At 43.8% G+C, this 25312-nt stretch overlaps 1 protein-coding gene across 1 annotated transcript in view; it reads left to right on the top strand.

Annotated features, from left to right (window-relative positions):
* Window positions 1–25312, top strand: part of LOC126108298 (uncharacterized) — a 535066-nt gene that overhangs the window by 111289 nt on the left and 398465 nt on the right. The window contains exons 6-7 of the mRNA XM_049913520.1: window positions 5687–5925; window positions 19270–19492. Of these exons, the coding sequence (XP_049769477.1) occupies window positions 5687–5925; window positions 19270–19492 (462 nt within the window). The remainder of the gene's footprint in view (window positions 1–5686; window positions 5926–19269; window positions 19493–25312) is intronic.

A 25312-nucleotide genomic window follows, 5' to 3' on the forward strand; every position in this document is an offset into this window, starting at 1 on the left:
TATGGATTGACGTTTTTCGTGTTCATAAACATTTTATTTTTATCTGTTATTACTATTATGTTGTGATTTCGTATACTGAAAAGTTCCATGACCTTGGATATTTGCTCCTCAATTTGGTCCTACGGAACTTGACGCGTAAATAAATAAATAAATAACATCAAAAGCATTCTTGGAAACGCTCTATTAGAAAAGTATAGAAGGAATTAGAAGGTAAACAAATGCTGACAGGCCGGCCTGTGTGGTCAAGCGGTTCTAGGCCCTACAGTCTGGACTCGCACCACCCTGCGGTCGCAGGTTCGAATCCTGCTTTGGGCATGGATGGGTGTGATGTCCTTGGGTTAGTTAGATTTAAGTAGTTCTAAGTTCTAGGGGACTGATGAACTTAGAAGTTAAGTCCCATAGTGCTCAGAGCCATTTGAAATGCTCACATATTAAGTGATGAAAACACTCAGCTGAGATGAAAAAGATCTTATACGACTCAATAACACAGGAGAAAAGGACAAAACAGACTATTACAAAAAGTATGGCATGTCGATACTGTAATTCTTACATTACCTCAATTAATTGGCACAAAAAACTTCGACGATTCTGATTTATCTGACGGAAGCTCTATAAGGTACAAGCAATAGAACTGCAGATGGTGTACATGGTATTGATCTCGAACAGCCGAAATATTGATGGTTATTCCTATAACTACGGCTTCTTCAAATCTTTAGCGAATATTGGAGACATAAGAAGGTACGAATGAACCGCTGAATCCCAAAAGTAATATCTATTTTTAAGAAGGGTCGATAAAAATGAAAGTAACAACTATGAAGGTATCAGTGTCATGAGCTGAGCACATAAATTATGATAACTTGACAATAAAAATAATCGAGAAACGAATAGCTGAAGGACAATCAGATCCTAGAAAGGGGCGATCAGCTATTGACAATATTTTTAAACTACAAAAAATAATGAAAAAAGAGATACGAATTAATAAGGAAATTAATCTTCCTTTTATGGATTTTTGAAAAGGTATTTGACGATGTGAACAGAGAAATTCTATGGAATGTAATGGCAGAAAGAGGTTACTCACCTTATCTCACAAATGCAACTAACAATCGATACACAAATATCAAAATTGTTACAAATAACGGACATATAATCACAAGGCCAGTGAACACAAACAAAGCTCTAAGACAAGCGTGTTGTATTTCTCTGGCATTCAGCGGTGTACACACAGATGTTGAATAAAAAAAGGAGTATGTGTACACCGTGACACCAGATTAAATACCTTTTCATTTGCGTTCTATCTCAGCGCATTCTCCTCCTCTCGCGTAGACTGTATGGCCAGCAGAAATCTTTTTATTTTTATTTAATCGAATTTTTTTGTTGTTCACAGATTGCTGCACCTTTCAGGCTTTTGACACTGATTAAGGCCATATAAGCATGGTCTTTTCCGACCGTATTTCTGACCACAAAGCGATCATGGTAGCTTAAGTCCATAGTTTCTCTTCATCATACCTTTTGCGTTCTTATGGAGATATTTCCATACCAACTTTCATCCCCTAACAAATATTTCTTCATATATAACCGAGAAGCGAAATTTCAATTTTTAGTTTAGATTAAATTTTTTTTAATGTGATTAATTATTTCCTTAAAAATTTTTATCCGCTAATGCACTTCGTTACAAGCTGATTTTCCAGAAACGCCAAAACACGTATTTCTCTTATCTAGAATTAAATTTTCACTCTACAGCGGGGTGTGAGCTGATATGAAACATTCTGGCAGATTAAAACTGTGTGCCGGACCGAGACTCGAACTCGGGACCTTTGCCTTTCGCGGGCAAGTGCTCTACCAACTGAGCTACCGAAGCACGACTCACACCCCGTCCTCACAGCTTTAATTCCGTCAGTATCTCGTCTCCTACCTTCCAAACTTCACAGGAGCTCTCCTGCGAGACGAGGTACTGGCGGAATTAAAGCTGTGAGGACGGGGCGTGAGTCGTGCTTGGGTAGCTCAGTTGGTAGAGCACTTGCCCTCGAAAGGCAAAGGTCCCGAGTTAGAGTCTGGGTCCGGCACACAGTTTTAATCTACCAGGAAGTTTCACGTATTTCTTGTATTTCTAACCAAGAAGCCAAATACCAGTTTTCTCTGATATAGCCTTAAAATTAATTAAGTAGTATTTATTATTTATTTAAAAATAAACTTTCGCCCAGTGTTTTACCCCATTAGTGGTGGACTTTCCAAAAATGCTGCAACACGTATTTCCTTACTTCTGACTGAAAAACCAAATACCGATAATCGTTGGCCTAGCTTCAAAACTGCCTTAACAGGCACAATTTTCAAAGAACCCTACACTATGTAATGAAAAGTATCCGGACACCCCCCAAAACTTACGTTTTACATTGGGTGCATTGTGCTGCCACTTACTACCAGGTACTCCGTATCAGAGACCTCAGTAGTGATCAAAGATCGTGAGAGAGCAGAATGGGGCGCTCCGCAAAACTCATGGACTTCGAACGTGGTCAGGTGATTGTGTGTCACTTGTGGCATACGTTTGTGCACGCGGTTTCCACACTTCTAAACATCCCTAGGTCCACTGTTCCCGATGCGATAGTGAAGTAGAAACATGAAGGGACACGTGTAGCACAAAAGTGTACAGGCCAACCTCGTATGTTGACTGACAGAAACTGCCGATAGTTGAAGAGGGTCAAATGGCTCTAAGCACTTTGGGCCTGAGGTCATGAGTCCCCTAGATTTAGAACTACTTAAACCTAACTTAACCTGAGGACATCACACACATCCATGCCCAAGGGAGGATTCGAACCTGCGACCATATCAACAGCGCAGTTCCAGACTGAAGCGCCTAGAACCGCTTGGCCACAGCGACCGGCCTTAAGGAGGGTCGTAATATGTAATACACAGACATCTATCCAGACCATCACACAGGAATTCCAAACTGCATCAGGATCCACTGCAAGTTAGACGGGATGTGAGAATACTTGGATTTCATGGGCGACCGGCTGCTCTTCAGCCACACATCACGCCGGTAAATGCCAAACGACACCTCGCTTGGTGTAAGGAGCGTAAACATTCGACGATTGAACAGTAGAAAAACGTTGTGTGGAGTGACGAATCACCGTACACATTGTGGCGATACGATGCCAGTCTATGGGTAAGGAAAATACCCGGTGAACATCACTGCCAGCGTGTGTAGTGCCGATAGTAAATTTCGGAAACGGTGGCATTATGGTGTGGTCGTAATTTTCATGGTGGGGGCCTGCACACCTTGTTGTTTTGCGTGGTACTGTCACAGCTCAGACCTACATTGAAGTTTTAAGCACCTTCTCGTTTCCAACTGTTGAAGAGCAATTCGGGGACGGTGAGTGCACCTTTCAGCACGATTGAGCACCTGTTGGTAATGCACGTCCTGTGGTGGAGTGGTTACACAACAATAACATTCCTGCAATGGACTGGCCTGCACAGATTCCTGACCTGAAACCTGTAGATCACCTTTGAGACGTTTTGGAACGCCGATTTCGTGCCAGGCCTCACCGACCGACGTCGATACCTCTCCTCAGTGCAGCATTCTGTGAAGAGTGGGCTGCCATTCCCCAAGAAACCTTCCTGCCTCTGATTGGACGTAGGTTAGGGAGAGTGGAAGCTGTCATCAACGCTAAAGGTGGGGCAACACCATATTCCAACATTACCAATGGAGGAGCCGGCTGAAGTGGCCGAGTGATCCTAGGTGCTTCAGTCTGGAACCGTGAGACCGCTACAGTCGCAGGTTCGAATCCTGCTTGGGCATGGTTGTGTGTGATGTCCTTAGGTTAGCTAGGTTTAAGTAGTACTAAGTTCTAGGGGACTGATGATCTCAGATGTTTAGTCCCATAGTGCTCAGACCATTTGAACCAATGTGGGGCGTTACGAACTTGTAAGTCATTTTCAGCCAGGTGTCCGGATACTTTTGATCACGTGGTGTATCACCCTATTCCAGCCACTTAGAGTAGGTATTTCGCTACAGTATAAGATTTCAAGTATGTATCCTTAGCGTTTGGGCTGAGTGAAGATGAATCAGTCTGTCAGTTACGCAGGACTTTGCTTTTTGTATATAGAGATGACTTAGTTCTGATTGTAGAGAATTGAGATAACTTTCAGGTGGGGTTCTGTAAGTTGCACCAGATGGCTTCAGGTTACAACGTAAAAATCTATGTAGATAAAGCGAAAGGGAGGTCGTTGTAGCGCATACAAGCAGTAAGATCAAAAATGCTCTCGAATAACAAAATGTTGGAGCTAATAAGAAATTTTAAATATCTGGACTGTGATATCACATATGAACAAAAGTATGAAGTGAAATAAAAATTTAATTTTCTTTCATATGTGAATCATGGTATAAAACTTTCAGAATAAAGCCAAGAAAGAGTTCCAGGTGATGCTTATCGAAACATAACAGTACCAACCATTACACGGGGAAATGCAGCTTGGACTACAACAATACACCAAGAAACAAGAATACAGGCTCCAGAAACGAGCATTCTGAGAAGAATGGAAGGATGTTCAAGGGAAGATTATAAATAGACTGAAGATATACGACAATTTTTAGGAATGTATAACCTAAAAGAAAAAATAAATCAAAGGAGGAGAAAATGGAAGGAACATTTATGCCATAGGAATTAAGAAAACTTGAGGTATAGATTCCCAGTTTTAAATTCAGTGGCGGAAGAAATTTTGGGAAACTGTACAAGAGATGGAGTACTGTAACAAGCAATTTGCATAATACATTAAGTGAGGATATGCTAGAGGTCCTGCCCTCTAGGTTAAAAACGGAAACATCAACCTGTCGTATTCGTGTGACAGCTGCACAAACCTGCAGCTCATTTGCAATTTTCTTTGTTGTTGTATCTCTCGTTCTCTCTCTCTCATGTTTTGCTCTGATAGTTTATATATTGGCTTAAAGAGAAAAGGATATTTCTGTATGCCCGTGTAGTCCATTTTGATCATCGATCCTAATATATAATTTTACCACAGAAAACAGGCTCCAATGAACAAAACGTACTAATGTTAATTACCCTAGTCGCCTGTCAGATTATACCTATCACATGTGCGTCAAGTTGGAAAGAAAAATTGTGTCTCCTTACAAATTATTTTGATGGAACTCTCGTCATTTGTGACTTTTGTTTTCATGGAATCGATTTGCTTCTCTGTGATCGGTTTACATTCTAAAACATCGGTTCAGAATTGTATGAAGTGCTGGAATGGTAGATGTAATAACGTAACACGTTTTATGAGTGAAGTTATTAATTCAATCACAGAGGCAATATTTGAGAGACTGTGGCAAGAAATATACGTTTCAGTCTGTTGATGGCCCAAACGTCCACTTCGAATCTGTAATATAGGCTGCAAGGTAAATTTCCGGATACTGTGCTTTGATTCATTTTGTTTTCTCTGATCTACGGCTTTACTACTTTCCATATTACGAATGAAGAACGATTTGGGAGACAACTCATGTTCTTAGCTCTGTCAAAGTTAAAGCTACCACTCTGATTTGTAATTGTTTAGTACAACATTCATTTTAAAAGGGAATATTGATAATATACATTTGGAAATATTTTAATATATTTCTTAGAAATTTATGCTATTATTATAAATTCTCCAGGTGACGTTACTTACGCTATTTCAGAATTTATGGTTTTTGTTTCAGCAATGCCTCACGATGATCGCTGTATGGAAAATAATGGTAACTGCTCACAGAAATGTGAAACTGTGGAACATGAAACAGTTTGCTCTTGTTATGAAGGATACACTCTCACAAGCCCAACTGCCTGCACTGAGATTTCAGGATGTGACTTTGTTTTGTCAGGAACTTCAGGAGAGTTTACTATCCATAGAGGTTATTGTCAGTGGCTGATAAAAGCACCAAAGGGTCATATTGTAGAAATCGTAAGTAACAAATTATATCTTAGACTTGGAAATGTTACAGTATTGGGATACAAACTGACTTGTATTAAGTGTAAAATTTAGTTGAACTTGCTGACGCAGTGGAAAATAAACTAAATTAATGACTGAGTAAATCTGTAGGTAAGTCAGTGATTTATTAGAATTTTGCCTAGGAGCAATATTGACATGTGCTACAACTATATTAAATTGATTGCTACAGTTTATATTTTGAAACCAGGAAACTATAAGCAATACACAGCCATATTTTTTTTTATTTTTTGCTATTCTTACACTAACTTTTTAGTGACTTTGAACCTTATTGATAATTGTACCCCATTACAAAAATTCGGTTTCACCTGGATCCCTACGAATCTTGAAGGAAACTGAAAACGTATTTTGTTCAGCGTCCTGCTAAAAGTGTGGTTCGATAGCTAAGCAGGTAAGTGTCAGATTACAAATTCAGGTGCTTGCCATTTAACCAAGAGTCTGATTTTTCTGTTACCTATTCCATGTTTCACCCATTGTAATTTTTGTTAATGCGGAAACAGGCAAGTAGCACAAGGTTTCAGTACCCACATCGAACTGTAGGTCCCCCAGCACCCTTTCTTTGGGTCTGGGGAGGCAAGGGGAGCCAGCCGTAGGAGGCCTGTCCCTAATGATGCACTGCCGGCGTCCAGATGGACGTTGCTTCACTTGCGTCCTTCAAATCATTCGATTATTTACATAGAAGGATTGAAAACGTTTGCGCATGGGCTGCCTGTTCACCATGAATGTAAATAAATGCAACATTTTACACATATCCAGGAAAAAAATTTCCACTTCTGTGTAATTACTGATAAGAAATTATTCTTCTATACACTGTGTGGGAGTTACCATCCGAAGCGATCTTAAGCGGAGTGACCAGATAAAACAAATAGCACGAAAAGGAGACAGTAGGTTGAGGGCGACTCTGAGGGAGATGTAACTCTTCCACACAAGACGAACTTGTTCCACCGACTCCTGAGCGCACTTTATCTATCTCCTATCATTAAGTACTAGGACTGATAGAAGAGAGAGAGACACAGTGAGAGGGAGAGTGAGTGAGCGAGAGGGGGGGGAGAGGGGGGGGAGAAGAGAGAAATAGAGGGAGGAAGGGGTTATTTAGTCGGTGCGAGAGCGTTGCAGACATACTCAACTAATTGCAGCGGCAGGCGCGACATGAGAGGAATTGTGCATCAATGCGAGAACTACTGTGCGTTCCGGGAAGAGTCGGAAAACGTATTACTGCCTCCGACATACGTCTCGTGAAACTACCTCAACGAGAAAATTCGAGAAATTATAGCTAATACAGAGGCTTACTGACAATCATTTTTCCAACGCGCCATTCACGAATGGAGCAAGGAAGAGGGGATCAGTTAGTGGTACCAGAAGTACGCTCTTAGCCGGCCGAAGTGGCCGTGCGGTTAAAGGCGCTGCAGTCTGGAACCGCAAGACCGCTACGGTCGCAGGTTCGAATCCTGCCCCGGGCATGGATGTTTGTGATGTCCTTAGGTTAGTTAGGTTTAACTAGTTCTAAGTTCTAGGGGACTAATGACCTCAGCAGTTGAGTCCCATAGTGCTCAGAGCCATTTGAACCTAGAAGTACGCTCTGCCACTGAAAGTCATTTGGCTTACAGCCTATTTATGTGGATGTATATAATTTTCTGCACGAATTTTCTATAATATTTTCAGTATCCGAGCGACAATCTAGGTATTACAATTTCTTTAATATTTCTTCAAAGTACTATCCGCTTAACATAATACGCTCGTTTTAAGCAGATATCTTTTTAAACTAATTTTAGCTCTTCTTGGTCTTCCTTTGGTAAAGTGGGCTGCCATAGTTTAATCTTGGAAGTCCTTAAAATTGCGAAGATTCTTTTTCGCTCTACAAGTGCATGAAACCCCATTAACCTGTAATAGACTTCAACAAAATAAATTTTCTTTCTTTTTTCATGCCATTTACTTGATAAATGTTCTATAACAGCCCTATTGAAAGTTCACAATGTACAATCCCTATTGCCTTACATTACTAATTAATAAAACAATACCACACTGTACTACACGATACCATTCCTGCTGAGCTCATGCCTAGCACATATGTATCCTCCAAATCTCATTTAGCGTTGTGCAGTTTATTAAGCAACTGAGTAAACAAATGCTGCATCGGTTCTTTTTCTACAGTTCCTCCATTTCTTTCTCTATTATCTATCCCTTTTACCTACCTAACTTCAACTCGCTCTCTAGCAGACATAACACTTCTGCACACCCAATTCTTTGTCTTTGCAGGTTTGACTTGACTCTTAAATTGTTTCCGGTTCATTCTCTTCTCATCATTCCTCTTTCTAAATAACTAGAATATTTTTGGCTCCAGTACCAAACTTATTCACTTTTTCTGAAATATTTAAATTTACTTTGCATTTACTCTGTCGAATTCCTAATCTAGTCCTTTAATCCCTTTGTGAGTGGGTGAGTGCTATTCTGTCATTCCGCGCAACGGATTAATCAGAGATGTAATCTTTACCATTTGGCTTCTGGAAGATGCCATTTCCACCCCCACACTACGACAGAAGTCAGACAGATGCTCCTAACGTTCTAAAGAGAAATGCCTGAAAAACTTTTAGTAATAAAAATCTTCTGGAGTCGTCCACTGTAAGGAAATGCACAAAAAATTCACAACATTTCTTACGTAACTAGTGGGATACTTCGGTACTGGAGTAGTGCTAGTTAGTGTAAGAAAAACATGAAACTAACAAAAATTATTATTTATTTTGAAAAAAACTCTGAGAAATCACAATGGCACTTTTGGTTATGAACTGAACAAGTTATTTCGGGGTTCTTTTCAGAATGTGAAGTTACCTCTTAAGGATAGGATTCACTAATGAAATTTTTATACAAAGTTTTAGATTTTTATTGACTTGGCAGAATGGCTGAGAACCACGCCTGCTCAACTTGAATAATTATCTGTTAGAATGTTGTTAGGTACGATTGATGCTGTCGCGTGTGAAATGCAGTGAAGTGTACTGTTGTGGAGGAAATATGGGGCTCGCAAGAGCTGTAGCGCCCGATACCGTAAGCTGCAATGACTGCTGTCTGCGCCGCTCGTTGCTGACAAATAAGGTAACTCTCATTCTATCTGCATTGACGTTTGCCAATCAAACTCTCCTTACGCCTTGATGAAGTCAAGGATTCCTATTCGCCCCTACTCTAACTATTGGCGTGGTACACCGGTCAGATAACCAGTCCACCGTGATGCCACTCAAAAACTCACTCGCAGGCGTTTAACTGTAACTGTCTGTTGACACCGCACAATAAGTGTGCCGGCCAACACAGTAAACAACGCTCAATCGCAAGGACTCAATATAGAGTCGCTCTCCGATTCGCTCTCGACAGAGGTGCTCTCCCAGTGAAGTACTGAGGAGAGACTTGTTCCTCGCTTTTTGAGTACACGTACGAGCGCATACACTCTTGTTTCGTGTTCTCGTTCCAAGAGCGACAACGGAACGGCCCCTCTCCACGCCAGACATGAAGGGGTATATCTTTTTGTCTCTTCTATTACTCCTTCAGCTCAAGGCGTCAGAAATATCGTCTGTCAATCAGCATTGCTCTTCTAAAACGGGAGAATGACGTTTCGTTTAAGGCGACCAATCCTGAAATCTGCAGCATCGGCGTTTGGCGTTTGCTCTTTCCCTGTCTAAACCTCTGAAACTGCGTGCTATGTTTGTAAAGAATGCGTAGGTTGGGCACTCTCACACAATGTAGTGGAATTTGATCTTAAGGCGAACATGGGGTCGTTCTCCCCTTTCACTCGAGCAAATGCTGTCCGCTCCACAGGTGGTCATCGGCCGTCATAGATAGGCTGAATCGTATTCTGAAGTGACCGGCCTCCCAGGCGCGGTCTGCCTCTCCCGAACTAAAAGCTCCAGTGACCGTCGTGTCTGGAATGTGTGTGTGTACGCAAGCCTCGAGTATTTCAATTTCGGTGCGCATTTGCGATTTACCAGTTATTTGCATATCGTTTACATGAATTCATACAACATTGACTTAAGCTTATCGAGTTTGGGTTCGAATGAAGCATCTTGGTATGCGGAATATGATTGCGAGGGCGGAATATGTAAGCAATAAAGTTCAGGACACCACGACGTCTTACATTTTGTGCAGTATAACTAATTACCAGAATGTCTCCTTTAATGTCGTTGATGCTATCTCCTTGTGCTTTTATCCCTTGTTCCAATAAATTTTCAGTATGTCAAATGTACTCAGTCAAACAGAAGAATTTATAATCCTTTGCTATTAATGTAGTATTGTGCCTTCATTTCATAATTACTTTTTATTTCAGTTCTTTGCATTTCTTTCTCATAAAATTATTGTAATTACTTTGCGTTTGGATCATGTTTCTTATCATCTACTTCGCTCTCCCCAATATTTCCAGTACATAACTACCGTTGCAATGATTCTTCCACACACTCAAGGAATGACGCCAACTCATTCAGTCTGTTTTGTAACATTACTGTTTGTTCTGCACTATGTCTTGCGTTTCTGATTGTGTTAGTTATCTGACCAATCTATTTTTATCCATTTACATAATTACTACAATTTCGAAAAATCTGAAACGGTATTTTCTCCCCTATAATTGAATTTATCTTATAGGCATCTCAGGTGTTGGAACAGTTGTTGATCACGGTCTTACACATGGGCGTATGCAGAAATTTTAGGACGGAAAAAGACGCTAGAATTGCCATTTGTAATATAAATTAAATGAACAGTTTAGACATCTGTCATGCTACACGATCAAAAATTTTTAGGCGACACAAAAAACTTATGAGAACCCACAGATAAGATTATTATTACTCAATATTTATATTTCTTTCATGTGGATTACCTTAACACAGCCCACGCAGAATACTGTGGCTGGTTTATGCGCGGACGCCAGGTCCTAGTGGGGAGAGGGGTAGTGGTGGGGTCTACGGGCAGGCGCCAGAGGGGAAGCGCAGAGCACTGGAGGGCAAGTGGAGTGCTAAACTGAAGCCTACACTAACATTCATTGCAAGCGTTAAGTGGGGCCCCTCCACGCCCAAACCTGCATGGTTACCACCTGAAAAGAGCTACTGTGACCTCTACTTTGGTCAGTGTCGAAAAGTAATTCCGCTGAAAATGGCATGACATATTTTCATCTGGCGTGTCAACCATTTGTAACTTTCAGAAATGTGTCATGAGTGGCGAATTGTCAGTACAACCTAGACATTTCTCTGGTTTTAATATTAAAATCTGCTTCTTTTGCCACAACACAGCGGAGTTTACGCAGTCGCACCTGACTAACATGTTGTGCACACGCAACTGCGAGAGGATTGTGAAAAAATGGTTTATTAACTTTATTAAGGGAAGAACTGAGGAAAAGTAAGGTCCGTTGCTTATGAAAAAGCACATCTTTGCACAAAAACACGTGTAATATTATCACTTACTTTGTTACCAATACCAATAGCGATTCTCATTTCACCATCTATGGATGGCACTTAAAAATTACATTCTTTCCCAGAAGAAGTTATTGCAATAACACGGTAGATAATGAAGATTTACATAATAACAATATGGGGAAACAGTCTCCTCTTTGCTTTCTATCGTCTGCCAAAATCTCATTTCGATACCTGAAACCGATTATGAAATACGAGGAATGTTGTAGATATTTTACTGTGCCTTTATAGGTGGCGCGACACGGTCGCAAATGAGTGTGTTACATCAGATCAAGTTCCTCGAGAACAGTGACAGATAGATACCTCTACCCAAGGCTAAGGAAAAATTCAGTTTGTTATCTAAATACCGTACACGTCATCTGACTTTATTCGATTACATTCAATCATCCTTGTTTTGCTTTTGTTGATGTTCATCTTAGATCATCCATCCAACAGACTGTCCATTCCGTTCAGCTGCTATTCGAAGTCCTTTGCTGTCTGTGACCGACTTCCAAACACGTCGCCAAACCTTCCTTTCTTCTCCGTGAACTGTAATTTATTAATTAAATGGTGTATTCTCCTATGTGGTGAGGCCGAGGCCGACGGCAGTTCAGCATCTAGGCCTCGGACGTTGCTGCTCCTGCCTCGGCGTGTGTCCGCTGACGTAGGTCTCACGTAATCGCGGTGTCTCTTGGTGGTGGCACGCCTTGGAGGCGAACAGCGCACAATACGCCACAGCGGTCTGCTAGGCATATATAAGACAAAAAATGCCTACTACAGTTGTCAGATTGGTTACAGGTGCTATCATGGCAGATTATAAAGATTTAAGTGAGTTTTTTGTGGTGTTACAGTCAGTGCACGAACAACGGGATACAGCATCTTTGAGGTAGCGATGAAGCGGGCATTTTTCCCGTACGACCATTTCATGAGTGTACCGTGAATATCAGGAAACCGGTAAAACATAAAATCTCCGAAATCCCTGCTGCTGGAAAAAGATCATGCAAGAACGGGACCAACGATGACTGAAGAAAGTGGTCCAACTTGGCAGAAGTGCGACCCTTCAGATTATAATGCTGGGTCATCAACAAGTGTCGTTGAAACATCATCGATATGGCCTATCGGAGCTGAAGGCCCACTCGTGTACCTATGATGACTGCACGACACAAAGCTTTACGCCTCGCCTGGACCCGTCAACACAGACAGTGTACTGCTGATGGCTGGAAACATTTTGCCTGGTCGGACGAGTGTAGTTTGTACCGAGCGGATGGACGTGTACGGGTATGGAGACAATATCACGAATTCGTGGACCCTGCATGTCAGCATGGGACTGTTTAAGGAAGTGGAGGCTCTGTAATGGTGTGGGGCGTGTGCAGTGGGACCTGTGATACGTCTAGATAAGATTCTGACATGTCACATGGATCCACTCGTGTCCATTGTGCTTTCCGACGGACTTGGGCAACTCCAGCAGGACAATGAGACATCCCACACGTCCAGCTATAGGGTGGCTCCAGGAACACTCTACTGAGTTTAAACACTTCCGCTGGCCACCAAACTCCCCAGACATGAACATTATTGAGCAAACCTGGTGTGTCTTGCAACGTGCTGTTCCGAAGAGATCTCCACCCCCTCGTAGACTTATGGATATAAGGACAGCCCTACAGGGGGCAGTTGCGTAGGAGCTCTTATTGCTGACGTCCTAGTAACCCACTGAGAATGTGGGTACTTCGGTAAAAACGTGTGTCTAGTGTTAAGTAAATTTTCTTCTGTCGTCTGCATCTCGACTACATTTTTAATATTTTTCATGGGTCGGTGGCAGCGGTTGAGGTGTAGGTAGATGATTTTTAATAAGCTGCAACCAAAACTGATATTCATTGGTGAAATGATGGATAAAAAGAAAGCACTCAACTACCTGGATTTATAAGCACATTTCAAGAAGGGTTGTATTCGGTTTGGCATACATACCGGAAACCAACCAAAAGTTACTGTGATACACGACTCGCCCTGTCATCTATTCCGCTAGACGCATGCTTTTTCCAAAACTATTGTCCAAGGCAGTAGTGCGATATCAATAAGACCAACGTCCACTGAAACACAGTTGTTAAATCTTAAGCACATTGCTGCCTGTAAGTGCTATAACCAAGTAATAGCTGCCAACCTATGCAGAGAAAAGGCTTCACAGAATGAGTATATGCCAGTCGTTTCGCAGGATACTAACCCCACGTTCGTGAGGATGCCTTTCGTAGGAAATCTTTCGTATGTTAGCCGTTTTAAGGAACATGGTGTAGACGCTATTTTCGCTTTGACCAACAGCCTAGAGAATCATTATATGTGTAATGAACAGACGTATGGACGGAAATTCGCAGGATCCGGCGTCTACAACATCAGTTGCAGTGTATGTGACGCTTCATATGTAGAACAAACGGGCAGGAGTTTTAAGACTAGATTTCACGAGTATTTACTGAATAGAAAAAATCAGTTTACCGACGATTAGCGATTTAAAAGTATTTCACTCGGCCAAAAAGGCAAATATGCTGAACTCATTAGAAGATATGGAAATTGCTATACACACATACGAGGGCAGTTCAATAAGTAATGCAACACATTTTTTTTCTGAAACAGGGGTTGTTTTATTCAGCATTGAAATACACCAGGTTATTCCCCAATCTTTTAGCTACACAACACTATTTTTCAACGTAATCTCCATTCAATGCTACGGCCTTACGCCACCTTGAAATGAGGGCCTGTATGCCAGCACGGTACCATTCCACTGGTCGATGTCGGAGCCAACGTCGTACTGCATCAACAACTTCTTCATCATCCGCGTAGTGCCTCCCACGGATTGCGTCCTTCATTGGGCCAAACATATGGAAATCCGACGGTGCGAGATCGGGGCTGTAGGGTGCATGAGGAAAAACAGTCCACTGAAGTTTTGTGAGCTCCTCTCGGGTGCGAAGACTTGTGTGAGGTCTTGCGTTGTCATGAAGAAGGAGAAGTTCGTTCAGATTTTTGTGAACAATTGTGACAGCACTACCAACAGAGATGTCAAGTTGAGCACTGAGTTGTTTGATGGTGATCCGTCGATCATCTCGAACGAGTGTGTTCGCACGCTCCGCCATTGCAGGAGTCACAGCTGTGCACGGCCGGCCCGCACGTGGGAGATCAGAGAGTCTTGCTTGACCTTGCGGCGATGATGACACACGCTTTGTCCAACGACTCACCGTGCTTTTGTCCACTGGCAGATCACCGTAGACATTCTGCAAGCGCCTATGAATATCTGAGATGCCCTGGTTTTCCGCCAAAAGAAACTCGATCACTGCCCGTTGTTTGCAACGCACATCCGTTACAGACGCCATTTTAACAGCTCCGTACAGCGCTGCCACCTGTCGGAAGTCAATGAAACTATACGAGACGAAGCGGGAATGTTTGAAAATATTCCACAAGAAATTTCCGGTTTTTTCAACCAAAATTGGCCGAGAAAAAAAATGTGTTGCATTACTTATTGAACTGCCCTCGTACATTATGTGATAAAAAGTATCCGGACACCTGGCTGAAAATGACATACAAGTTCGTGGCGCCCTCCATTGGTAATGCTGGAATTCAGTACTGTGTTGGCCCTCCCTTAGCCTCGATGACAACTTCCACTCTCGCAGGCATACGTTCAATGAGGTGCTGGAAGGTTTCTTGGGGAGTGGCAGCCCATTCTCCACGGAGTGCTGCACTGAGGAGAGGTATCGATGTCGGTCGGTGAGGCTTGGCACGAAGTTGGCGTTCCAAAACATCCCGAAGGTGTTCCGTAGGATTCAGGTCGGGCCGTGTTCCTCCTTCCTGGTGGAATGACTGGAACTGAGTGGCTGTCGGACTCCTCCGTCTAACAGGCGCTCCTCATGTATGGTTGTTTACATCTGTGGGCGGGTTCAGTAACAGCTCTGAACAGTCAAAGGGACTGTGTCTGAGGTACAATATCCACAGTCAACGTCTTTCTTCAGGAGTTCTGGGAACCGGGGTGATGCAAAAACTTTTCTTTATGTGTGTATGTAAACGTTCGATATGTGTTTGTAGGAATTAATATCAGACAGCAGGAAACAGGTTTTAAATGTGGAACGCGCATCACCCTCGTTATGTGAATAATGTGACAGGAACCGTAATACGGAAGCGTAGGGTGGTTCACCAGTGTGTCTCACCTGTTTACTATTCTTTTGGCATTGTATTCGCAGACATATGAAAGCGGCCAAGCGTCGAGACTGGCCAGTAATGGAAACATTTACATTTTGCAATAAAGGTACTTTGCATAATAAAGCTGGTGACCTGTTGTACTTCTACATCTACATACATACTCCGCAATCCACCATACGGTGCGTGGCGGAGGGTACCTCGTGTCACAACTAGCATCTTCTCTCCCTGTTCCACTCCCAAACAGAAAGAGGTAAAAATGACTGCCTATATGCCTCTGTACCAGCCCTAATCGCTCTTATCTTATCTTTGTGGTCTTTCCGCGAAATATAAGTTGGCGGCAGTAAAAGTGTACTGCAGTCAGCCTCAAATGCTGGTTCTCTAAATTTTCTCAGTAGCGATTCACGAAAAGAAAGCCTCCTTTCCTCTAGAGACAGCCACCCGTGTTCCTGAAGCATTTCCGTAACACTCGCGTGATGATCAGACCTACCAGTAACAAATCTAGCAGCCCGCCTCTGAATTGCTTCTATGTCCTCCCTCAATCCGACCTGATAGGGATCCCAAACGCTCGAGCAGTACTCAAGAATAGGTCGTATTAGTGTTTTATAAGCGGTCTCCTTTATAGTTGAACCACATCTTCCCAGAATTCTACCAATGAACCGGAGACGACAATCCACCTTCCCCACAACTCCCATTACATGCTTGTCCCACTTCATATCGCTCTGCCATGTTACACCCAAATATTTAATCGACGTGACTGCGTCAAGCGCTATACTGCTAATGGAGTATTCTAACATTACTGGATTCTTTTTCCTTTTCATCTGCATTAATTTACATTTATCTATATTTAAAGTTAGCTGCCATTCCTTACACCAATCATAAATCCTGTCCAAGTCATCTTGTATCCTCCTACAGTCACTCAACGACGACACCTTCCCATACATCACAGCATCGTCAGCAAACAGTCGCACATTGCTATCCACCCTATCCACAAGGTCTTTTATGTAGATAGAAAACAACAGCGGACCTACCACACTTCCCTGTGTGGGAACTACCTAGAAGTAGTTCCGCCATTTAGAAGTTGTGTATAACACTACAGTCGATGCGAGTATTTTCAGACAATGGTCTCGTAAATTGTAGTACATTAAAAATCATCTAGAAATATTTCTTGTATTTAAGAAAATGGGCATAATAACAGTAGTTGTAACTGATTTTTAGTGCACTCTACAACAGAACTAGTATTCACATCTTCTGCCTTGTTACACAATACTGAAAGTCACTGATGTTGATGCAATGTAGGGAACACAATCATTGAGATAATAAATTAATAGGGAATGATATCTGGCCAGAATATCAATGCGAGGAGCAAATTGAAAAAGTAGGAGAAATGGTATGCAAAGCTAATTGCTTTTACGTTAAATATACATCTCTCTACAAAAAATGCAAATAAAGTAGTACATAGCGGCAATTTAAAAAAAATTTCAAATGTGTGTGAATTCCTAAGGGACAAAACTGCTGGGCTCATCATTCCCTAGGCTTACACACTAACTTATGCTAAGAACAACACATACACCCTCCCGTTGCCCGAGGGAGGACTCGAACCTCCGGCGGGAGCGGCCGCGCTGTCCGTGACATGGCGGCTGAGACCGCGCGGCCACTCCACGGGCATTTTCATTTTTGTAAATAAAAGTGTAGTGTACATGACTCTACTTCGATGGTTGAAAATTAATTATTGTCATCCATTGATATATGTCTTGACGTTATCAAAATTGGGCACCGAATCCCCATTCACCATGCCAGAGAGAGCTTTTTTTTTTAATTGTAGGAATTATTTGTTGTTCATCTCTGAGCGCATTATAATTTCGGAAAGTAATATCTGAAAGCATTGAAGTGTAGTCTCCTCTGGAAATGAAAACATTGGCAGCAAACTGTAGAGACTTCTGATGAAAGCAGAAGAACACGTCCGTACACTACGACACGTGTCCACACTAACACATAAAATCCTGTTGTGTGAGATGAAGAGATTAGTGTTGTTAAACTTGTGACGAGTTAATACTAACGCGCCGTTCTACTTTGTTTTATTCTCAACAGAAAGGAAACTGAACCAGGGTGTCGTTTATGTTGGAGCATTTGGCAGCACTGGTGACAGGCAAGACTAAAATACATCTTACTCGGCCTAAGCTGTAGCTGAAATTCTGAAAGGTGATCCAATTTTTATGACGTACGCACTTCTATATCGTTCATTGATGCAAATATAGAGTATGACGCGCGATAAAAAATATAAAGAAATGCAAGTAGCGACATAACGGTACTAAGACATGGGGCGTACGCTTCTAATAATGAACTCTTTGTGTTTCATTTTTATTGGGAAGGGTAAAAGTATATACCGTCACCGAGTCACTGAAGCGAAAAGCGTTGAGACTTTATATTGTAAATTTTGTACAGTGACTGAAATGAGAAGTGTTATAACATGAAGCACCTGTCCAGTTCGATCAAACGTTTTGGACATCTTCACCACGTAACAGTATTAAGTGAGCAAAACTATTATACCATTCCGGACTGATGTCCATTATCAGTATCAGTACCAGGTATAATCCCTACAGGCACGAATAAATTTTGTTTTCGATGTGGAGTGACAGAACAGCCATATCTATAGACCACGCTTATTCATTTCATGAACATTGCTGATGACATACTGGGATGGTAGTGTGTGTGGATTTCGCTTTCATCCCAGACATGTACCACGTGAGCCACACAGGGGACAGAGCAGGCCAGTCTAGCATCCGTAAATTCTTCAAGCTATGAGAGATGTGAACCGTATTCTGGAATCTTGCGTTATCCTGCTGGAATTTGCAATTTGGTAACCAGGTTATGAAGGGTGTGACATTACGGTTTTCTAGCCTTACTCCACTAATTACGAATTCAATTCTGCTGCCATATCCAGCAGCCTCCCCCCCTCCTCCACACAGCATGTCTCAAGGGGCAGGCTGTATCAAAATTAAGTAACTTACTTTGGTTCAGATATGCACACCTTCTCATGGGTGAGTCCTTCTTCAGACCTTTAGCAAAGGTGTTTAGCTGGGAAGTTTACTAGTGATTGCCGATAATTTCTCGTACTATATAAATTACGTAACACGACCATCCCAGTATAATGCTCCTGTCACTTTGGAAATACGTTCTGTCTGGACACGTCAGACGTCTATCCTCGCGTGTTAATGAAGAATTTAAATGTTTCAATAAGTGCCTTGTATTCTGCTACTGGTCTGTTTAATTCCTATCAAACTTGCGTACTGTCAATGGATAACTTAAGTTGTCCAGGAAAAATGGTGCAAAGGCAGTTGCGTAAGTCTGCAGGAATTTGTTTAATATAAGGAGGCAAAAGACTTTTGCAGCCAGTCATATACCAAATGCAGTTGGACTGGACTTCCAGCGTTAGGTTGACATTAGCGTTATCCTTGGAAGCCGAAAAGCAAAAACGAATGCTTAGCAATATCAGAAAAGGGAAGTCTTGTGTTCTTTCATTTAAAGGGTTTTGCTGGCTTTAAGCCAAAAATGATAATGTAGATAACTCGTCTTTAACATACGTTTAGTCATTAAAATGTGAAATAATAATACACTGTTGGTATCTAAATTTTTATTAGTTCTTTTTGCCTCTCTTTGCATCCTTTAAAGTGATATCCTAAGTAATTTTTGTGGGCATTTTCTTTTTCAGACATTGCACGAAACGACTAATTACCATGAAGGGTATCCCTTTAATTGGGGTACGAATTTTGGATATATATATGACGGAGACACTACCGAAGCAAGTGTTATTAGGAGTCTTTTTCCCAGTACGGAAGAAACTGTACTCAGAAGCTCTGGTCAAAACTTACTCATTACAAGTGGACAAGTATGGAATTCATATCCCTTAAGACAACGTGTTTCATATACGACAGGTACGTAATTTACTGCATCTCAGCGACTGTAGACTGTTTAGGTACAATAATATCCTCAAACCGATACATTCTCTCGCTGAATGTGTATGCATAGACTATTAAAAACAAAATACATCCTTACATTTTGTAGCAACAGAAAGTGATATCCTGTTCATGAAAAGAATAAAAATGGAATTATGTCTGTATAAACATGTTATCTTCCCATAAACTACACTCCTGGAAATTGAAATAAGAACACCGTGAATTCATTGTCCCAGGAAGGGGAAACTTTATTGACACATTCCTGGGGTCAGATACATCACATGATCACACTGACAGAACCATAGGCACATAGACACAGGCAACAGAGCATGCACAATGTCGGCACTAGTACAGTGTATATCCACCTTTCGCAGCAATGCAGGCTGCTATTCTCTCATGGAGACGATCATAGAGATGCTGGATGTAGTCCTGTGGAACGGCTTGCCATGCCATTTCCACCTGGCGCCTCAGTTGGACCAGCGTTCGTGCTGGACGTGCAGACCGCGTGAGACGACGCTTCATCCAGTCCCAAACATGCTCAATGGGGGACAGATCCGGAGATCTTGCTGGCCAGGGTAGTTGACTTACACCTTCTAGAGCACGTTGGGTGGCACGGGATACATGCGGACGTGCATTGTCCTGTTGGAACAGCAAGTTCCCTTGCCGGTCTAGGAATGGTAGAACGATGGGTTCGATGACGGTTTGGATGTACCGTGCACTATTCAGTGTCCCCTCGACGATCACCAGTGGTGTACGGCCAGTGTAGGAGATCGCTCCCCACACCATGATGCCGGGTGTTGGCCCTGTGTGCCTCGGTCGTATGCAGTCCTGATTGTGGCGCTCATCTGCACGGCGCCAAACACGCATACCATCATTGGCACCAAGGCAGAAGCGACTCTCATCGCTGAAGACAACACGTCTCCATTCGTCCCTCCATTCACGCCTGTCGCGACACCACTGGAGGCGGGCTGCACGATGTTGGGGCGTGAGCGGAAGACGGCCTAACGGTGTGCGGGACCGTAGCCCAGCTTCATGGAGACGGTTGCGAATGGTCCTCGCCGATACCCCAGGAGCAACAGTGTCCCTAATTTGCTGGGAAGTGGCAGTGTGGTCCCCTACGGCACTGCGTAGGATCCTACGGTCTTGGCGTGCATCCGTGCGTCGCTGCGGTCCGGTCCCAGGTCGACGGGCACGTGCACCTTCCGCCGACCACTGGCGACAACATCGATGTACTGCGGAGACCTCACGCCCCACGTGTTGAGCAATTCGGCGGTACGTCCACCCGGCCTCCCGCATGCCCACTATACGCCCTCGCTCAAAGTCCGTCAACTGCACATACGGTTCACGTCCACGCTGTCGCGGCATGCTACCAGTGTTAAAGACTGCGATGGAGCTCCGTATGCCACGGCAAACTGGCTGACACTGACGGCGGCGGTGCACAAATGCTGCGCAGCTAGCGCCATTCGACGGCCAACACCGCGGTTCCTGGTGTGTCCGCTGTGCCGTGCGCGTGATCATTTCTTGTACAGCCCTCTCGCAGCGTCCGGAGCAAGTATGGTGGGTCTGACACACCGGTGTCAATGTGTTTTTTTTTTTCCATTTCCAGGAGTGTATATGTGATGAACGTATGTTCTACTCATCAGTTTTCTTCCTCTTTACTCGAGTGCTGTAAGAAAAAGACAATACTTGCTGTCCCTGTTTACAAGCTAGGGTTTAGCATTCTTATAAGAACGAAAGAAACGTCGTTAATTGAAGTGAACAAATCAAACAGGTCACTTTCAAGATACGTAGGTGAGATCTACAAAGCTTAAAAAATGGAAAAATACTTCCACACATTGTTATAGGTGATGAGACGTACATGAGATGAATGAGAGATTAAACAGCACTATAGAAAAATTTGCATTACCTCCATGTAACATCTGTAACTGTGCTTTTGTGTTGAAATTTAAGCTCCCTTTATGTTTAGCAAGTATTTTATTTTTACGAACGGCCGATTCGTTTTCTCCAAAAAGGGCCATTGATTCTGTTTCTAATCGTATGTTTGTCGAAAGTGAATTTAAACCATCAACCTCCCTCAAATATGTTTCTACACTGCTTGCAAATAAATTCGACTTGTTGAGTGCTACACTTCCCAGCCATAGATGTGTTCTTCTTGCAAACCAAACGTAGTGCTGTCCTTAAATTTGTTGTACAAGTTTTAATGCCAACGTAACATACTTTTCCACTGCTTAGGACGTATAGTGACCGTGATAGAGGACACTATTTACAGCACAACTGTTTATTATTCACCTACCTTCGAAACGAATGCAGTGAGCGAGAGTGGTTTGAAAAGTCGTCGGAACGGAATAGAAAAAAGTACTTACATCACTGAAACTTTTTTATTTTTCAATGTATTCCCCTTGTACATTAACGCACTTGGTCCAACGATGTTACAGTGCTTTGAACCCATCTCGAAAATGAGTTTCCTCCAGGTCTGAAAAATAGTTGTCAACTCAGGCTATCAATTCTTCGTTTGAAGTGAACCTTCGTCCACCAAAAAAAATTTTCAGTTTTGGGAAGAGATGGAACTCTGACGGAGCCGTATCAGGTGAATAAGCCTGCTGTGGCAACATTTCATACCTTAGTTCGTTTAATTTTGCCATGGCGACGGCACATGTGTGGGGGCACGCATTGACTTGATGGAAGATGACTTTGTTCCTCGCTAAACCTGGCCTTTTTCGCTTATCTTTTGTTGCAATTTGTCCGGGAGGTTAGCGTAGTATTCTCCAGTAATTGTTTGCCCAGTGGGGAGACAATCTACAAACAGAATCCCCTCTGCATCCCAGAACACTAAAACCATGACCTTTCCCGCTGACGGAATTGTCTTTGCTTTCTTTGGTGGCAGAGAATCAGCATGTTTCCACTGCTTTTACTGTTGTTTTGTCTCTGGGGTACAGTGGTGCAGCCAGGTTTCATCTGTGGTCACAGAACGGAGCAAAAATTCTTCTTCGTTGCTCCTAAAACGGGACAAACGTTGTTCCGATATGTTCATTCTTGTGCGTTTCTGAACCAGCGTTAACAGTCGCGGCACCCATCTTGTAGGTAATTTTTTTCTTTTCCAATTATTCAGTTAAAATGTCATATACCTGAGCCGTGTGTCGCCTCTCAACATACACTCCTGGAAATGGAAAAAAGAACACATTGACACCGGTGTGTCAGACCCACCATACTTGCTCCGGACACTGCGAGAGGGCTGTACAAGCAATGATCACACGCACGTCACAGCGGACACACCAGGAACCGCGGTGTTGGCCGTCGAATGGCGCTAGCTGCGCAGCATTTGTGCACCGCCGCCGTCAGTGTCAGCCAGTTTGCCGTGGCATACGGAGCTCCATCGCAGTCTTTAACACTGGTAGCATGCCGCGACAGCGTGGACGTGAACCGTATGTGCAGTTGACGGACTTTGAGCGAGGGCGTATAGTGGGCATGCGGGAGGCCGGGTGGACGTACCGCCGAATTGCTCAACACGTGGGGCGTGAGGTCTCCGCAGTACATCGATGTTGTCGCCAGTGGTCGGCGGAAGGTGCACGTGCCCGTCGACCTGGGACCGGACCGCAGCGACGCACGGATGCACGCCAAGGCCGTAGGATCCTACGCAGTGCCGTAGGGGACCGCACCGCCACTTCCCAGCAAATTAGGGACAGTGTTGCTCCTGGGGTATCGGCGAGGACCATTCGCAACCGTCTCCATGAAGCTGGGCTACGGTCCCGCACACCGTTAGGCCGTCTTCCGCTCACGCCCCAACATCGTGCAGCCCGCCTCCAGTGGTGTCGCGACAGGCGTGAATGGAGGGACGAATGGAGACGTGTCGTCTTCAGCGATGAGAGTCGCTTCTGCCTTGGTGCCAATGATGGTCGTATGCGTATTTGGCGCCGTGCAGGTGAGCGCCACAATCAGGACTGCATACGACCGAGGCACACAGGGCCAACACCCGGCATCATGGTGTGGGGAGCGATCCCCTACACTGGCCGTACACCACTGGTGATCGTCGAGGGGACACTGAATAATGCACGGTACATCCAAACCGTCATCGAACCCATCGTTCTACCATTCCTAGGCCGGCAAGGAAACTTGCTGTTCCAACAGGACAATACACATCCGCTTGTATCCCGTGCCACCCAACGTGCTCTAGAAGGTGTAAGTCAACTACCCTGGCCAGCAAGATCTCCAGATCTGTCCCCAATTGAGCATGTTTGGGACTGGATGAAGCGTCGTCTCACGCGGTCTGCACGTCCAGCACGAACGCTGGTCCAACTGAGGCGCCAGGTGGAAATGGCATGGCAAGCCGTTCCACAGGACTACATCCAGCATCTCTACGATCGTCTCCATGGGAGAATAGCAGCCTGCATTGCTGCGAAAGGTGGATATACACTGTACTAGTGCCGACATTGTGGATGCTCTGTTGCCTGTGTCTATGTGCCTGTGGTTCTGTCAGTGTGATCATGTGATGTATATGACCCCAGGAATGTGTCAATAAAGTTTCCCCTTCCTGGGACAATGAATTCACGGTGTTCTTATTTCAATTTCCAGGAGTGTATATCGCGCTCTAAAGATTGTTCTGAGTCCTTCCATTCCAAAGTTAATTGATTCTTTCATATTTATCGTACGACTCTGTTGAGATTCCCCTCTGGCCGCATGTCTTCGATTCGTAGCTTCCTGTTAGCCTTGTGTAAGGGGATTAAATCGCGGCCGGAGTGGCCGTGCGGTTCTAGGCGCTACAGTCTGGAGCCGAGCGACCGCTACGGTCGCAGGTTCGAATCCTGCCTCGGGCATGGATGTGTGTGATATCCTTAGGTTAGTCAGGTTTAATTAGTTCTAAGTTCTAGGCGACTGATGACCTCAGAAGTTAAGTCGCATAGTGCTCAGAGCCATTTGAACCATTTGATTAAATCGTTGGGGGGATGGCCGGTTGGTTGCCTGGCGGTGACGAGTCGGTCGGTCGGGTTTTTAAAATCGGGAATTGGAGAATGTCGTAGTTGAGACCGCGGCGTGGCGTGGCGGTGGAGAGTTCGCTGTTGTTCCGAGAATCCGCGTGGTCTATCCTGGCGGTGCGAGACGTATGGGACGAGTTGACGGGAGAAGGCTGTAAGCTCTTGCTGTGAACACCCGGGGGCCACGGCTGTGGTTCCGAGTCACTACTTGGTGGGAGCGGCAACGGACGTCTTTAAATTGTCCGTCTGGAGGCGGGAATGACGGACTAGTAACTCGCCTAACCTGAGGAGTGGTATTTCGCCACCGTGGGTGCAGAGAAGACGAGGGCTCCGGTGACAGAGCGCGTGGCTGCGTGACTGTGCCCGGTTGGGTTCGCTGGCGACGTGGACACGGTCGGGTGTGAGGGACCTTTGCATCGGTGTTCACCTGCTGTTTCTCTGCTAAACTGCAAGTTATGTTGGTTAAAGGTTTAAATGTTAACTGAAGAATTTTAGTCTGTGCAACCAGCTTCTCTCCTGCCTTGTGGTCTCCTGACTTTGGGTTTCCTGTCCCTGTCGCCGGTGTAATTATAGACATTGATTTTTTGGCTTCTTATTAGTAGAGCCTGGGAGGAAGTGTATTTTTGGGCAGGGATTGTGGTTCCTGATTTGATTCCTCCTCCCCCCTCCCCTGGCCACGCGTGAGGCCGATGTGATTGCTGAATGTGAGGCGTTGTGGGTCTGTTAGTCCGCTTCTAGCCTGAGCATCCTTTGGGAGACAATGGTGGCTACCATTACACCCTGTTGGTTAATTATTTCTATCCCAGGACATTTTGGTGGCAGGACATGG

The sequence above is a fragment of the Schistocerca cancellata genome, chromosome 11 (assembly GCF_023864275.1).
Source record: "Schistocerca cancellata isolate TAMUIC-IGC-003103 chromosome 11, iqSchCanc2.1, whole genome shotgun sequence".
In the NCBI taxonomy this organism is placed as follows: Eukaryota; Metazoa; Arthropoda; class Insecta; order Orthoptera; family Acrididae; genus Schistocerca; species Schistocerca cancellata.